A 17,537-nucleotide genomic window follows, 5' to 3' on the forward strand; every position below is an offset into this window, starting at 1 on the left:
GAAATGGGATGAAAGGACTGAAGTGTGTTTATTTCTGTTCTGAGTCACGCGGCTGTTATAAATAGCGTCATGTCGCAGCTGGTCGGCAGGTGGCGCTGTGCGGCGCTTCAGCTCATATTAATAGAATGGAGCAGGTAGAGTGGAAAGCAGCATGAACACTAGAGTGTGAAAATGGGCGGACGTTGTGTCTGATTGGTCGGATACAAGGTGTTTGCATAATAATTCCTCGATTTTTACTCTTCATTTTGTGTTTTTTTTAAATTTATTACTGCAATTATTTAGGCGTAAATTATCGTCCATTTACTTTATTCAGAATCAGCGCGAATATATTTGATAGTGATGAATCATAGTTTTTGTTCGATGTATTTGTTTTATCTCACTTAAATTAGATTTCTGTGAACATGTTTTATCCTAAAAACATTTTTCCAAACAATTACATTTAGCCTTTCCATCAAAAATATTAAATAAAATAAAAAAATCGTGAGATTTACACGCATCTCAATGGAGGACTCTGCAGTCTGGGCCACTGAGCGCCTCCTAGTGGAAGGATCAGTTCGTGTCTCTCCCTGAACTCATATCCAGTCACATTCCGCGTGTATCGGTTCGCATCCCGTCAGCTGTGAGGCGGAAAGATGGCGGAGCGCATGGCTGCACGTTTGTCCGTTCAGGAGGAGCAGATCGAGGCGTTGAGTCGAGAGATCCGCCGCCTGCAGGACGGACTGACGGGCGGATTCGACTTCAGCACCCTGGCCAGCGGCCCGAGCCTGGACGCGCTGCGCACCGAGAACGAGAAGCTGAAGTACCGACTGCTGCACCTCCGCCGGAGCCTCCGAACCGAGCAGGAGCTGGAGGAGCAGAAGCAGAGGACAAAGACCCAGAAGAACCAGAACCAGAACAAGACTGAAGAACCAAAGGAGAAGATCCGTCCAAAGGTGCGTGAGTCCAAAACAGACCTGCAGCTGAGAGAGAGAAAACAATAACAATAACAGATGATCCTGGACCAGACAGATCCATAACAACATACAATATCTATCATTTATCTATCTATCTATCTATCTATCATATGATCCATCCATCCATCCATCCATCAAATGTTCCATCTATCCATCCATCCATGTTCGTTCTATCTATCTATCTATCTATCTATCTATCTATCTATCCATCCTTCCATCATATGTTCCATCCATCCATCATCATATGTTCTGTCCATCCATCCATCCATCCATCATCATATGTTCTGTCCATCCATCCATCCATCCATCCATCCATGTTCTATCTATCCATCCATCCATCAAATGTTCCATCCATCCATCCATTCATGCATGTTCTATCTATCTATACATCCATCATACTGTATGTTCTATCTATCCATCTATCCATCAAATGTTCCATCCATCCATCCATCCATGTTCTATCTATCTATCCATTAAATGTTCTGTCCATCCATCCATCCATCATATGTTCTATCCATCCATCCATCCATCATATGTTCTATCCATCCATCCATCCATCCATGTTCTATCTATCTATACATCCATCATACTGTATGTTCTATCCATCCATCCATCCATCCATCATATGTTCCATCCATCCATCATATTTTCTGTCCATCCATCCGTCCATCCATCATATTTTCTGTCCATCCATCCGTCCATCCATCATATTTTCTGTCCATCCATCCATCCATCATATGTTCCATCCATCCATCATATGTTCTGTCCATCCATCCATCCATCCATCATATTTTCTGTCCATCCATCCATCCATCCGTCCATCCGTCATATGTTCTGTCCATCCATCCATCCATCCATCATATGTTCTGTCCATCCATCCATCCATCCATCATATTTTCTGTCCATCCATCCATCCATCCGTCCATCCATCATATGTTCTGTCCATCCATCCATCCATCCATCCATCCATCATATGTTCTTTCCATCCATCCATCCATCCATCCGTCATATGTTCTGTCCATCCATCCATCCATCCATCCATCCATCCGTCATATGTTCTGTCCATCCATCCATCCATCATATGTTCTTTCCATCCATCCATCCATCCATCCATCCGTCATATGTTCTGTCCATCCATCCATCCATCCGTCATATGTTCTGTCCATCCATCCATCCGTCATATGTTCTGTCTATCCATCCGTAACATGTCCTATCTATCTATCTAAACATGTTTTTGTGTATTTCAGCAGAATGCTGCACCATCTCGATCCAGTGCATCAGATGTTCAAGAGAAGAACAAGAAGAAGGAGAAAGTGAAGGTCGAGACAGCAGGAGAGGTGCAGTAAGAGGTTTCATCAGCGTCACAGATGTCTCTCAGTATCTCACAGCTGCTGTCACTCTGAACTCTGAACTCTTTCTCTCATGCACTGGAGCAGCTGAAGCCGTGGCCTGGTTTCGTCTCTGATCGTCTGGAGCTGTATGAGCGGCTGAGGAAGGAGAGCGATGCTCTTCTGGCCGAGCGGGCGGCGAGCGCTCACTCCATCAGCGTTCAGCTCCCGGATGGACAGACGCTGAAGGCCACAGCCTGGGTCAGCAGCCCGTATCAGCTGGCCTGTGCCATCAGGTGAGGAGCTGCTGCATTCTGGGAGGTTAAACATGTGCGTTTGCTCGTCTGTTGTTGTTGTTCATTTCATGACTGTGTTCATGTTGTTGGTTTGTGCTGATGCAGTCAGGGTCTTGCGGATAACTGTGTGATCGCGCGTGTGAACGGAGAACTGTGGGATCTGGACCGACCGCTGGAGGCCGACTGCAGTCTGGAGCTGCTGCGCTTCGACCATGAGGACGCTCAGGCCGTGAGTTGACTCCTGAATATATCTGAATATATATATATATACACACACACACACTCATTAGTTGTTTTCTGTCTCAGGTGTACTGGCACTCCAGCGCTCACATCCTCGGAGAGGCCATGGAGCGTTTCTATGGCGGGTGTCTCTGCTACGGGCCGCCCATCGAGAACGGCTTCTACTACGACATGTTCCTGGACGGACAGAAGTGAGTTGAAGGTGTTTCAGAGCTGATCTTCATCTCTTCAGAGCTTCTGTAGCGATCAGCGTGTGTTGTTGTTCACAGAGGAGTGTCGAGCACAGAGTTCAGTGATCTGGAGCTCATCTGCAGAGGAATCATGAAGGACAAGCAGCCGTTTGAGAGACTGGAGATCAGTAAGGAAACACTGCTGCAGATGTTCAAGGTGAGATTTACTTCAGTAGTTCATACTTCATCACATGGACCCCACATTAACTAACATTAACAAGGTATTGCTCACTGTTAGTTAATGCATTAACTAATGTTAACAAATGAGCCCTTACCGTAAAGTGTTTCCTCTTTTTCTAGTACAACAAGTTCAAGTGTCGCATCCTGAACGAGAAGGTTTCCACGCCGACCACGACGGTCTACAGGTAACACAGGAAGTGATGTTTCTCCATACGGCTGCTGTAAAGCCTCGTTCCGTCATGAATTTAGCCTCTTCCTGTGGCAGGTGCGGTCCTCTGATCGATCTGTGTCGCGGGCCGCATGTACGACACACGGGCAAGATCAAAGCGCTGAAGATCTATAAGGTACTCAAACAGCTTTTGATATGATCTGAAACAACGTGTGGAATTTAGTTTCTATCAGCGCTGTGATTCATCTAAAACACTGAAGATCCACAGCTGCAGTTCTACAAGAGCTTTACAGTGTGACATCCGGTCCAGTGAGATGGCAGATGGTCTCGAAGTGAAGTGAAGTGAACTGAATTGAATGGAATTAAATTTAATAGAACTGAATGGAATTAAATTAAATGGAATGTAATTAAGAATTACATTTAGTTGAACAGAACAGAATTCAATTTAACTGAATTTAACAGAATTGAATTTAATGGAACAGAATTAAATTGAATTTAATGGAACAGAATTAAATTGAATTAAATTGAACAGAACAGAACAGATTTTAATCAAACAGAACAGAATTTAACAGAAGAGAATTTATTTGAAATTAATTGAATTGAATTGAACAGAATTGAATGGAATTGAATTAATTGGAATTGAACGGAACAAAAAATTGAATTTAATTAAATGAAATGGAACAAAATTAAATTGAATTTAATTGAATGGAATAGAATTCAATTGAATGGAACATGATTCAATCGAATTGAACGAAACAGAATTGAATTGAATGGAACTGAACAGAACTTAATTGAGTTGAATGGATTTGAATTGAATGGAATGGAATTAATTTGAATTGAATAGACTTAAATTAAATGTAATGTAATCGGACAGAACAGAATTAAATTAAATTGAATGGAGTCAGAATTAAATTGAATTGAATGAATTTAATAGAACAGAACAGAATATAACTTAATTAAATGGAATTAATTTGAACAGAATATAATTAAATTGAACGGAACAGAATGTAACTTAATTGAGTTAAATTAATTGGAAATGAACAACTAAATTTAATTGAATTAAGTTGAATGGAATTGAATTGAACAGGATTAAATTTAATTGAACAGAACAGAATTCAATTGAATGAAACAGAATTGAACACGATAGAGCTGAACAGAAATGAATTGAATGGATTTGAATGGAATGGAACTGAATGGAACATAATTGAATTGAACAAAACAGAATGGAGCTGAACAGAATAGAATTGAATTGAATTGAATTTACTTGAATCGAATGGAATTAAATTGAATGGAATGGAATTAAACTGAACTGAATATGTGTCTGTTGTGTAGAATTCCTCCACGTACTGGGAAGGCCGCTCTGATATGGAGACCCTTCAGCGGATCTATGGAATCTCTTTTCCTGACAGCAAAATGCTGAAGGAATGGGAACGTTTCCAGGAGGAAGCTAAAAACAGAGACCATCGCAAGATCGGGAAGGTGCAGTATGAGAGAACATCGGAGCTGATTTACTGATCTCTCACTTTTTCATTAGCTAAAATATTTATTTAAGATTTCAAGTTATATTTCTATAATTTATATATAGATTTGGCATTTTTCATCTCGAAAGGATTTTTCCATGTGTTCTTTCTTCATTTTTAATTTTTCTTAATGACCGTGAGTGAATCTGTAAGGAGCAGTCAGTGTCCGTCTTGTTCTGCTCGGTTCATAATTTCACACAAATGTTTTTTATCCTCATTACTCGAGCTCTCTTGCCTCGTTAAACCTCAGCGCTGCACATGTCGGCCGTGTCACATGACATACAGTGGGTTATCTTGTATATTTTTATACTGTCGCTGGGGCCAGTTTGTCAGATCAGACGTGTCTCTTCACCTCCTGCGGAGGGACGATGTCACTTCCTCCTCATGTGTGAATGAAGGAGGTTGTTAAGATCTGGTGTGATTTACAGGATCAAGAACTTTTCTTCTTCCACGATCTGAGTCCAGGAAGCTGCTTCTTTCTGCCGCGAGGCGCTTTTATCTACAACACACTGACCGAGTTCATCAGGGTACGTCTGAGTAAGAGCGCAAAACAAACCACGGTTCAGCCCTCAATAACACACTAACATTCATCGTGTGTGTGTGTGTGTGTGTGTGTGTGTGCAGGAGGAATACTGCCGACGCGGCTTTCAGGAGGTGGCGTCTCCAAACATCTATAACAGCAAACTGTGGGAGACGTCGGGTCACTGGCAGCATTACAGTGAAAACATGTTCTCCTTCCCTGTGGAGCAGGACGTCTTCGCTCTGAAGCCCATGAACTGCCCTGGACACTGGTGAACACTGACACCGCAAACACTGTCTGTGTTCCAGCAGAAATATCTAAACATTGTTAAATCAAGATACATTCACTGGAGAAACAAAATGGCTGAAGATATTAAGTCTTGTTTACTGAATAATGCGTCAAAAAGAAGTGAGTTTGTGCTTAAAACAAGAACAAATATCTGCCGATGGAGTCAGAAAAATCAACTCAATTCAAACTGAAAACAAGATGATTTTCCTGACCCTATTGTCAGATTATTTTGCTTGTTTTAAGCAAAAACTCACTTAATTTTGACTTATTTTTTCTGAAAACAAGAATTTTTAGATATTTGGACTGGAAACAAGACAAAAAATCTAATTAAGAAAAACATTTTCTCTCTGCACATGCATTTAATCTATAATTATCTCCCGTTTCCTTCCTCCGTCAGTCTGATGTTCAGTCATCGGCCGCGCTCCTGGCGTGAACTTCCTCTCAGACTGGCCGACTTCGGCGTGTTGCACCGTAACGAGCTCTCGGGAACGCTGACGGGTCTGACGAGGGTCCGGCGCTTCCAGCAGGACGACGCTCATATATTCTGCACTATTGATCAGGTGCAGCGAGGCGTTTCGGCCTGTGTTGGGTGTCATGCATTATTAATCATTTTTTCAGTGTGCTCCACAGAAGCTCATGATTTAGGAAAGACCTCACAGCCTTCGACTCACAATTGAACTTTATCTGTCATTTACATAAAGTGTGCAACTTTCTGACGCTCGCTTTACTCCACCAGCACTCATCAACAGATCATTTAGAGATTGTTTGTTCATGTTGTTTCAGATCGAGTCTGAGATGAAGGGCTGTCTGGATTTCTTGCGCTGCGTCTACGATGTCTTCGGCTTCTCCTTCCAGCTGTATCTCTCCACGCGTCCGGAGAAGTTTCTGGGAGATGTTGCCGTGTGGAATCAAGCTGAGAAGGTTCCAGAATGCCATTTATCTGCTGTCTTTGAGATTTGGGGTGTTTTTCTTCAGTATTAACAGGTTTTATTTTATAGCAACTGGAGAACAGCCTGAATGAGTTCGGAGAGCCGTGGAAGCTGAATCCAGGAGACGGGGCTTTTTACGGACCGAAGGTCAGAACTCCTGTGTTCGTAAATCACCTTAACCTATGAAAGCTTGTTTCCACCACAGGACAAAAAAACAAAACATAAAAACTGTCATTGTGATGTTTTATTTTGCAATTCTCACTTTCTCAAAATTGTGAGATATAAACTTGCAATTCTGAGAAAAAAAATAAACTCACAATTTTGACATTTTCTCGCAATTGCGAGTTAATATCACACAACTCTGACTTTTTGCAAGTTATAAAGTCAGAATAGTGAGATACAAACTTGCAATTGTGAGAAAAGTCAGAATTGAGTGTGCTGCGTCACCCTCTGGGTGGTTTCTACCGCGACCACATAACACTATTTTGGTCACGAGCCACTTCCTCTACTCAACTCCTGTAAAAGGTTTACCTTTATAGATTCAGGAGGAGTCAGGTAGGCGTATGATATTTTCTTCTTAGATCATATTATCTCACGGTCTACTCTGATCACTGCCGTACCTCCTAGGCCTACAGGTTCAGATATCAACCAAGCCTACCTGGGTGGGGTGGGTTATCCTTCCGTTCAGTGCACCACAGCTGGCTCTTCAGAGGACAGCTGTGCCTGCTAATGCACTCCCACGGCCCACTCTGTTGCGACTGATTGGCAACCTTGATTGACTTTATAAAGTCCGTTGGGATATCTTTATAAAAATCTATCTTTTTCAGACAGTCAACTTCTGATGAAGGATTCTCACTCTACAACAATAAATAGACTGAGACAACACTGTCAGAGTTTGAGGGCAGTCCTCATTCTCATTTTATTATTTCTTGCAGAAGCAAAAGCTAAATACATCTCTCTATGCCAGCTAAGCTGGAAGTTCCATGGGCCAGATAAATAATTATATTTTAAAGGTTACCCTCTTCTCTACTCAGTATATGTTCTCTCTAAGAAAATCAGGTGTCTTCTCTGATGTTCTGAGGGTTGTGGTCTGGAGATGGCTTCCGCTTGCTGCTTGCTTGTAAGCTCTTTCTTCAACAGATCTTCTACACACCAGAGAGCTCTAAGGGCCCAAGTTTTTAAATTCATTTTGACGCACGTTATCTCTTCATTTATGCACATGTTGCTTATACTTGCATTAGCGTATTACCTGCATGCGTCAATTGCTGTTACTTGCGTCTATCGTCTTTTTTACTTGCATCAATGCATTTCCTGTTTGCGTCAATGGCTTTAGCAATACACACATTTTTTTATTGTACATTTTTATCAGATTTCTACCTTGCTAGACATTTGTTTCCTAACTGTCTTCATTTTTGGCAGTTACACACAACAATGCTTCTGTTCTCCAGAACCCATGTTCACCCACACACATAATGCAACATACGTCATCTTCACAGGATGTGGTATACACTACACTTGAGCGCACAGCATGTGTGTTTTTGTATGTCACCTTATGTAAACTTCATGGCCCCTAGAGATTCTCCAAGATCAACAATTTTCTGCTTTTTATTATATCTTTTCTTAATCTTTATCAAATTGTTTGGAAGAGAACACTCCATTTCTCATGACAAGAGAAATAAACTATGATTGCAAAAAAATAAACTACAATTGCAAAATAAACTATGATTGTGAAAACTTTCAGAATTGTGAGAAATAAACTTGCGACGTACGAGAAAAAGTCATAATTGAGAGAAATAAACTACGATTGTGAAAAAAACTAAGATTGTGAAAAAATAAACTATGATTGCGAAAAATTCTGAATTGCGAGAAATAAACTTGCGATTGCGAGAAAATCATAATTGAGAGAAATAAACTACGATTGTGAAAAACATCAGAATTGCGAGATATAAAATTGCAATTGTGAGAAAAAAGCAATAACCTTTTTTTATTTATTTTTTTTGTTTGTTTATTTTCCATGGCGGAAACAAGTAAAACATAGTAAATAAACTACGATTGTGAAAAAATAAACTATGATTGCGGAAAAACTTCAGAATTGAGAGAAATAAACTTGCAATATATGAGAAAGTCATAATTGAGAGAAATAAACTACGATTGTGAAAAAAAATAAACTACGATTGCGAAAAAATTCAGAATTGTGAGAAATAAACTTGTGATTGCGAAAAAATTATAATTACGTGAAATAAACTTGCGATATACGAGAAAGTCATAATTGAGAGAAATAAACTATGTTTGCGAAAAAATAAACTACGATTGCGGAAAAAGTCATAATTGTGAGAAATAAACTACGATTGTGAAAAAAAATCTGAATTGCGAGATATAAAATTGCAATTGTGAGAAAAAAGCAATAACCTTTTTTATTTTATTTTTTTTTGTTTATTTTCCATGGCGGAAACAAGCTTCCATATCCAGACGTTTCCCAGCAGAAATAATAATTTCTCTGAACTCTTCTGCTCCAGATTGACATCAAGATTAAAGACGCCATCGGCCGTTATCACCAGTGCGCCACGATTCAGCTGGACTTCCAGTTACCCGTCCGCTTCAATCTCACATATGTGGGGTGAGAACAGCTCCGCACTCGCTGTAAACGCTCAGACGGCTTTACAATCTGTGTTTTAACTGTCTGAACCGTTGCAGGAAAGATGGAGATGACAAGGCCCGACCGGTGATCATTCACCGCGCCATTCTGGGCTCCGTGGAGCGAATGATCGCCATCCTCACGGAGAACTACGCCGGGAAATGGTGAGAAACTGTTCTGAATCATTTTAATCAGTGTTGTTATTGTTAGCTAAAACTATTAAAAATAAATAAATCATAATAAATAAAAGCTGTTAAGATCATTTTGGTTACAGTGGTAATCTACATTCAGTGGCATTACAGCTGTTTCTTTGCAAAGCTGCTTCACATTTTGGATGATGTCAGAAAAGTGATTGTACTATGAATAACTGTAGTCTCATAAAACTTGACTTCACATGATTGAGGTCTTCTAAATCTTGTTCTCGTTGCGTCTGTGTTTCCTCAGGCCGCTGTGGTTGTCTCCACGTCAGGTGATGCTGGTGCCGGTTAACCCAACTCTCGAAGAATACGCCAAACAGGTACAACATCGGCTCTGTCATCACTTACTGAAGAACAGAGAATGTTCCTGCTCTTATTATAAACGATTCATGAGTGCGATTATGAGAAAAAAACGTATAATTGCGAGATATAAACTTCTGTAAACATTTGCGAGAAATAAGCTTGCTATTGCGAAAAAATCAGAATTGCGATATAAACTTGCAATTAAGAGAAAAAGTCATAATTGCAAAATATAAACTACGATTGCCAAAAAAAGCCAGAATTGCGAGATATAAACTTGCGATTGCAAGAAAAAGTTAGAATAGCAAAATATAAACTCGCGTTTACTAGAAAAAAATCTGTTGTGAGATGTAAACTTAAGTTTACGAGAAAAAAGTCAGAAATGCGAAATATTAACAGCCGATTGCGAGAAAAAATTAGAATTGCAAAATATAAACTTGCATTTATGAAGTCAGAATTGCGAAATATAAACTTGGGTTTATGAGAGAAAAATCAGAGTTGCAAGATGTAAACTTGCATTTACGAGAAAAAAGTCAGAATTGCAAAACATTAACTGCCGGTTGTGAGAAAGTTAGAATTGCAAAGAAAATTGCGAGAAAAAAGTCAGAATTTTGAGAAATAAACTACAATTGGGTGAAAAAAAGCCAGAATTGCAAGATAAAATCAGAGAAAAATCAGAGTTGCAAGATGTAAACTTGCGTTTACGAGAAAAAAGTCATAACTGCAAAATATAAACTACGATAGCAAAAAAAAGCCAGAATTGCGAGATATAAACTTGCGATTGCGAGAAAAAGTTAGAATAGCAAAATATAAACTCGCATTTACTAGAAAAAAATCTGTTGTGAGATGTAAACTTGCATTTACGAGAAAAAAGTCAGAATTGCGAAATATTAACTGCCGATTGCAAGAAAAAGTTAGAATTGCAAAATATAAACTTGTATTTATGAAGTCAGAATTGCGAGAAAAAAGTCAGAATTTTGAGAAATAAACTACAATTGTGTGAAAAAAAGCCAGAATTGCAAGATAAAATCAGAGAAAAATCAGAGTTGCAAGATGTAAACTTGCGTTTACGAGAAAAAAGTCAGAATTGCGAGATAATCTCGCATTTACTAGAAAAAAATCAGTTGTAAGATGTAAACTTGTTTACGAGAAAAAAGTCGGAATTGCGAGAAAAAGTCAGAATTTTGAAATATAAACTGATTGCGAGAAAAAAGTCAGAATTTTGAGAAATAAATTGGGTGAAAATAAAAGCCAGAATTGCAAGATAAAACTCGCTATTGTGAGAAAAGTTAAAATTGCGAGATAAACTCCGAGAAAAATCAGAGTTGCGAGATGTAAACTTGCGTTTACGAGAAAAAAGTCAGAATTGCGGAATATAAACTGACGATTGCGAGAAAAAGTTAGAATTGCAAAATATAAACTTGCATTTATGAAGTCAGAATTGCGAGAAAAAAGTCAGAATTACGAGAAATAAAGTACGATTGCGAGAAAGTCAGAATTGCAAGTTATAAACTCGCGATTGTGAAAAAACCCTCAGAATCGTGAGAAATAAACTACGATTACAAGATAATCGGTTAATCTTTGTAATCATATAGCCTGTGAACTGTCAGTGTCACTTGGTGTTTTTATTGCCTTTCGTCCCTATCACATATTTTAGTAATCATCATAAATTAGGCGTCATTCAAAAGCTTAAACAATCAAAATTCACTCTATGAAAACTGTTTTGAAAATGGACATTGCGTTACTATGGAAATAGTACTTTAAAAACTTTAAGCGACTCAATTTTTGTGATATCAACTTCAAATTTGGAACACAACATTTGGCTTTGATTTTATAGCAGCCTTAGAGTCCAATAATCAATAATCTTCTTCTACTAAAGTTGATCTTCCTCTCACTCCAGGTCTGTAAACGGTTCGTTGAAGCCGGTTTTATGGCCGATGCTGATTTGGATTCCAGTTGCCTTCTGAACAAGAAAATTCGTAACGCACAGCTGTCGCAGTACAACTTCATCCTGGGTAAGAAATGACCGGCGTCTGCGCTCAGTGTGAATGAGTTTACCCACACTCTCGTGTGAACGCGTGCGCTGATACGCCAGCTGTCCGGCGTGTTTGTCTCTGTTTGTCTTTGCAGTGGTGGGCGAGAAGGAGCGTGTCACTAACAGCGTGAACGTGCGCACGAGAGACAACAAAGTGCACGGAGAGCTGCCGCTGGAGGAGGTGATGGCCAGACTGACGCTCCTCAGACAGTCCAGGTGCCGCAGCGCTGAGGAAGACTTCTGAGCCGCTGAGAGAGTCTTTATCGTCTGAGATGGGAAATCAGTCATATGAAGGAGGAATACTGTACTGTTTACTCTGAGAGATGGCACTGGAGGATGTTCTGTGAACGAGCGGCTTTGTTCGCTGGCCGTGTGAAACGATGTGATGGTTTGGTGTTAAAGTGTTTTGCTGTTTGTGTTCAAGTGCTGAAGGTTTGGAATAAAGACTCAAAGATTCAGCATCATGTTTCTTGTTTGTCTCTGTCACACATATACAGTCGCCTACGATCAGCTTATCAGAATGCACCATGGTAGTTTGCTGTGTTGAGGCATTCAGAATCTTTGTAATTAGTGAATTAAAAAATTAATTAAATATTCCCTTTCAGCCATTTTACTCCATTATAAATCACACATTGCTAGGGTTATTATAGTTAACTGAAACTAAAACTAAAAGGTTTTTGTTACTTGAAATAAAATAAACAATAACTGAAAATAAAATAAACATAAACTTATATTTTAGCACTTTCTCATGGTTACATTAAAAAAATAAAGGAATATATCTTTCTGCGAAAAGTTTAAATGGCGTGTTATTAAATTAGATAAATAACTTAAATCTTCTCCCTAAAAAGATCAAGTAAATTAAGCAAATTTTTCCCCTCAGAAATCGGACTTTTATTTTGAAGTAGCACTAGGACTTTTACGTTAGCGGAAGTCGGTAGTGGAGTCCGTCGGGCAGCAGAAGCAGCGTTCGGGATGACAGCGAACGGACTGAAATGGGTTTTTGAACGCGGACGGAACGTCATGAGCTCGTATATGATGCTGGTTCTGCTGCTGCTGGACATTTACTCGAACTGTGTGATCGGTAAGAGCGCTAACACTGCCTTGGTAACTCTATTAGCGCGGTGTTGTTCCGGAAGCACCGTGTTTTTGGTACAGTACATTAGTAATATCATGGTATTGTTTGAATTACATGAGCATCATGTAAATACTGGGGTATATACACATGGTAGTCACACTTACAAATAAGTAGCAGAGCGTTCCAGGGCACTATGTAGTTGTTGTTTTTAAATACATGTACTTCATGCATAATTATCTTCTCAGATTCGTAATGAACATCGTTTATAAATCTGTTGTCAATAAAAGAGAAGACAACCCAAAAATGAAAATTCTGTCATCATTCACTCACCCTCATGTTGTTCCAAACTTGTATGAATTTCTTTCTTCTGCTGAACACAAAGGACGATATTTTGAAGAATGTGGGTAAACAAACAGTTAATGGACCCCATTGACTTCCATAGTAGGAAAGAAATACTATGGAAGTCAATGGGGTCCATCAACTGAATGCATATTGAATGGGGATTTTTTTTTATTTATTGTTTTGTCCATGGCCTGGAAAGGTTTTTGCACATGCCTGAAACACACAACTCCTCCAGACAGACTGACAGTCTCTCTCTCTCCCTCCTCTCAGGGTATCTGAGCTCGGCTCATGTGGGTCAGGACCCTCTGTACACGGCCCAGCAGAGCCCGGTGATGAGCAGCCCGGCGGCCCTGACCGCGTCCTCAGGTGAGACTCACACACTTCACGTGCCGTCAGACAGTAGTGTGACAGTGAGTCTCCAGCAGCAGAAACAGCTGTTGTGTTTGTGTGTGTCCAGCGTCTCCAGTGGTCAGCGATAACTACACGTCCAGATGTCCCAGCGGTGGCCTCTGCTCCAAACTCCCCGCCGGATGCGTCAGCTGCGCGCTTCATCACAACTGCAGCTACGGCCGACCGGCCAACTTCAGCTGCAGAACACGAGCAGGCGTCCACTGCGTGGTGAGAATCACTGACGTGTGAATTCTGCGGAAATATTCAGTCATTTTACAACATCATAAATCACACATCGCCAGGGTTATTATAGTGAACTTGTGTTACTTAAAAAAAAAAAAACTTTAACTGAAATAAAATATTAAAAAAAAATAATAATAATTTCAGCTAGTTGCCAATGAAACATTTCTCATTTTCATTTAGGTTAATTTGATGTATATTAAAATAAATATGACTTAAAATATTGAAATTATGACGGTTATAAATATGACAAAATAGTGAAATTATGACATACTAAGTTATAAATATTACATAAATGTTGAAATTATAAGTTATAAATATGACAAATATTTAAATTATGTCATACAAAGTTATGAATATGACAAAAAATTGAAATTGTCAGTTATAAATATGATAAAATATTGAAATTATGACATACTAAGTTATAAATATTACATAAAGGTTGAAATTATAAGTTATAAATATGACAAAAATTTGAAATTATAACAGTTATAAATAGGACAAAATATTAAAATTATGACATACTAAGTTATAAATGACAAAGTTGAAATTATGGCAGTTATAAATGACAAAATATTAAAATTTTGACAATTATATGACAAAATATTAAAATTATGACATTATAAATATGACAAAATAGTGAAATTATGACATACTAAGTTATAAATATGACATAAAATATTAAAATTATGAGTTATAAATGACAAAAAGTTGAAATTATGAGTTATAAATGACAAAATATTGAAAATTTGACATACTGTTATAAATATGAAATAAAATATTGAAATTATGACATACTAAGTTGTAAATATGACAAAGTTTACATTATGACAAAATTGTAAATATGACAAAATATTGAAATGATGTTATAAATGACAAAATAGTAACATTATGAAATATACTAAGTTATCAATATGACACAAAATATTAAAATTGACATACTAAGTTATATATGACAAAAAGTTGAAATTATGACTATATATATATATATATGAAAAAATAGTGAAATTGACATACTAAGTTATAAATATGACAAAATATTGAAATTATGACGTTATAAATATGACAAAATAGTGAAATTATGACATACTAAGTTATAAATACTACATAAATGTTGAAATTATAAGTTATAAATATGACAAATATTTAAATTATGACATACAAAGTTATGAATATGACAAAAAATTGAAATTGTCAGTTATAAATATGATAAAATATTGAAATTATGACATACTAAGTTTTAAATATTACATAAAGGTTGAAATTATAAGTTATAAATATGACAAAAATTTGAAATTATAACAGTTATAAATAGGACAAAATATTAAAATTATGACATACTAAGTTATAAATGACAAAGTTGAAATTATGGCAGTTATAAATGACAAAATATTAAAATTATGACATTATAAATATGACAAAATAGTGAAATTATGACATACTAAGTTATAAATATGACATAAAATATTAAAATTATGAGTTATAAATGACAAAATATTGAAAATTTGACATACTGTTATAAATATGAAATAAAATATTGAAATTATGACATACTAAGTTGTAAATATGACAAAGTTTACATTATGACAAAATTGTAAATATGACAAAATATTGAAATGATGTTATAAATGACAAAATAGTAACATTATGAAATATACTAAGTTATCAATATGACACAAAATATTAAAATTGACATACTAAGTTATATATGACAAAAAGTTGAAATTATGACTATATAAATATGACAAAATAGTGAAATTATGACATACTAAAATGATAAATATGACAAAATATTGAAATTATGAGTTATAAATGACAAAATATTGAAATTTTGACATACTGTTATAAATATGAAATAAAATATTGAAATTATGACATACTTAGTTGTAAATATGACAGTTTAAATTATGACAAAATTGTAAATAATGACAAAATATTGAAATGATGTTATAAATGACAAAATAGTGAAATTATAAAATATACTAAGTTATCAATATGACACAAAATATTAAAATTGACATACTAAGTTATATATGACAAAAAGTTGAAATTATGAGTTATAAATGACAAAATATTGAAATTGACACATACTGTTATAAATATGAAACAAAATATTAAAATTATGAATTATACTAAGTTATAAATGACAAAAAGTTGAAATTATGACCAAAATAAGACTTTCTATGACTTGTGTCATAATTACGATTGGCCGGAGCGTGATGATCTTCCTCGTCTGTGGCACGTTCATTAGTCAGAGACTCGTCAGGTGTTCCTCTGTGTGTTTCAGAACGAGCGGAACGTGCCGCAGCAGAACTTCACGCTGACGTTCCCCTGTCGCTTCTGCTGGCAGCTGGACGCGTCTCAGTACCGCTGCTCCAACTCCACCAGCTGCCTGACGGTGTCGTGTCCTCGCAGACGCTACAACGCCTCCTGCGAGGTCCTGGAGCACGTGCACTGCTTGGGTACGCTCCACGCCTGCGTTCTTCAGTCTTGTGTTGTTCACACTTATGATGAGGACAGAACTCTGCGATGTGTGTGTTGAATGTGCTGTCGTGTGTGTCACAGGGAAGCGAGTGTTTCAGAAGCGTCTGTTCTGTAACTGGACGGGAGGATATAAGTGGTCCACGGCTCTGGCCCTCAGGTGATTCACTTCACACTCACTTGATTCCTTTGATTCAATTGAATCTGTGTTAGTATGATAGACAGTTAAACTTTGATAAACTTTCATGGGCACAAACAGAAGAGGTGAGGTTTGATTCTCGGCGGTTCAGATGTGATGTAACCGGACGGTTTCATGTTTGAATCCGCTGTTGTTCTCTTGGTTTGATTGACATGTCCGTGTGTGCAGCATCACTCTGGGCGGCTTCGGTGCGGACCGCTTCTATCTGGGTCAGTGGAGAGAAGGTCTGGGGAAGCTCTTCAGCTTCGGCGGTCTGGGCATCTGGACCCTCATTGACGTGCTGCTGATCGGGGTGGGGTACGTGGGGCCGGCCGACGGATCGCTGTATATCTGAAGGATTCATGACGGTGTTACTGTGACTCCTCCATCCCAGATTTCCAACCCGATTCGCACGCGTCGCCATCCAAACTCCCACTGCGGCAGATTCCCATCTGCTCTGAATGTGTGTTCATGCCTTCAGCAGCTCGTGATCACACACACACACACACACACACACACACACACTGCTCTGGGCCGAGGACGCTTGTACGGTTCGGTCAGAAGATGGTGGAGTCATATATGTACAATATGTATCTAAACTCATCTGTGTCGGTGTTTGTGTATATATGTGTATATATGAGAGTGATTCGCTGTGCTGAATGTGATTTAGACATTTTATTTCACTGTTATTTCTGAATAAACCACTGTCAGGTTGATGATTCTTCTCACCTGTGTTTTGTTTTTATGTCTGTGTAATAATATTCCTCACAGATTCAGCAGGGCGGACGCTGCATGTGAATCGGGTACAAGAATTGCAAAAAAAAATTTTTTTTACGTTGAAATGTTGTGCAAATGAAGTGTTTCTAATTAACCCTTTAATGCATGAATTATTATATCCATAGTCAGGATGTGTTTATTTTGCTCTTAGTGCATGAAAAACAAGATTCGCAGAAGATTTTGCACATATTTTTCAAAGAGATTTTCAGATGTCCACTTGAGTGTACAGTATGC

The 17,537-nt window shown here is 37.9% G+C and overlaps 2 protein-coding genes across 3 annotated transcripts; both read left to right on the forward strand.

Annotated features, from left to right (window-relative positions):
- The first annotated feature begins 581 nt into the window (after positions 1 to 581).
- Positions 582 to 12,279, forward strand: tars3 (threonyl-tRNA synthetase 3). 2 transcript variants are annotated; one of them, XM_051869445.1, is made up of 19 exons: positions 582 to 932; positions 2,201 to 2,290; positions 2,390 to 2,577; positions 2,683 to 2,806; positions 2,884 to 3,008; positions 3,087 to 3,204; positions 3,348 to 3,412; positions 3,493 to 3,571; positions 4,729 to 4,875; positions 5,345 to 5,443; positions 5,541 to 5,707; positions 6,122 to 6,284; positions 6,508 to 6,645; positions 6,723 to 6,800; positions 9,170 to 9,270; positions 9,348 to 9,452; positions 9,733 to 9,805; positions 11,686 to 11,800; positions 11,916 to 12,279. In XM_051869445.1, the coding sequence occupies exons 1-19, from the start codon at positions 633 to 635 to the stop codon at positions 12,062 to 12,064; spliced, it is 2,424 nt and encodes an 807-aa protein (XP_051725405.1). In that variant the 5' UTR covers positions 582 to 632; the 3' UTR covers positions 12,065 to 12,279. The 2 variants fall into 2 exon arrangements, with proteins under 2 accessions (XP_051725405.1, XP_051725406.1); XM_051869446.1 differs by having other exon boundaries at positions 583 to 932; positions 2,204 to 2,290.
- Positions 12,280 to 12,731: 452 nt separating this feature from the next.
- tm2d3 (TM2 domain containing 3) lies at positions 12,732 to 17,242 on the forward strand. The gene is made up of 6 exons (XM_051869448.1): positions 12,732 to 12,901; positions 13,508 to 13,603; positions 13,695 to 13,855; positions 16,155 to 16,329; positions 16,433 to 16,508; positions 16,716 to 17,242. Exons 1-6 carry the CDS (start codon positions 12,793 to 12,795, stop codon positions 16,879 to 16,881), a joined length of 783 nt encoding a protein of 260 aa, XP_051725408.1. The 5' UTR covers positions 12,732 to 12,792; the 3' UTR covers positions 16,882 to 17,242.
- Positions 17,243 to 17,537: the final 295 nt, after the last annotated feature.

This window comes from Ctenopharyngodon idella, chromosome 18 (genome assembly GCF_019924925.1).
Source record: "Ctenopharyngodon idella isolate HZGC_01 chromosome 18, HZGC01, whole genome shotgun sequence".
Taxonomy (NCBI): domain Eukaryota; kingdom Metazoa; phylum Chordata; class Actinopteri; order Cypriniformes; family Xenocyprididae; genus Ctenopharyngodon; species Ctenopharyngodon idella.

Bases quoted from the DNA above. Each gene is read 5' to 3' on its own strand.
- tars3 (XM_051869445.1), top strand. From the start codon at position 633: ATGGCGGAGCGCATGGCTGCACGTTTGTCCGTTCAGGAGGAGCAGATC. The intron at 9,806-11,685 runs GTACAACATCGG...CTCTCACTCCAG, and splicing joins TCGAAGAATACGCCAAACAG to GTCTGTAAACGGTTCGTTGA. The intron at 11,801-11,915 runs GTAAGAAATGAC...TTGTCTTTGCAG, and splicing joins GCAGTACAACTTCATCCTGG to TGGTGGGCGAGAAGGAGCGT.
- tm2d3 (XM_051869448.1), top strand. From the start codon at position 12,793: ATGACAGCGAACGGACTGAAATGGGTTTTTGAACGCGGACGGAACGTC. The intron at 12,902-13,507 runs GTAAGAGCGCTA...CCCTCCTCTCAG, and splicing joins TTACTCGAACTGTGTGATCG to GGTATCTGAGCTCGGCTCAT. The intron at 13,604-13,694 runs GTGAGACTCACA...GTGTGTGTCCAG, and splicing joins GGCCCTGACCGCGTCCTCAG to CGTCTCCAGTGGTCAGCGAT.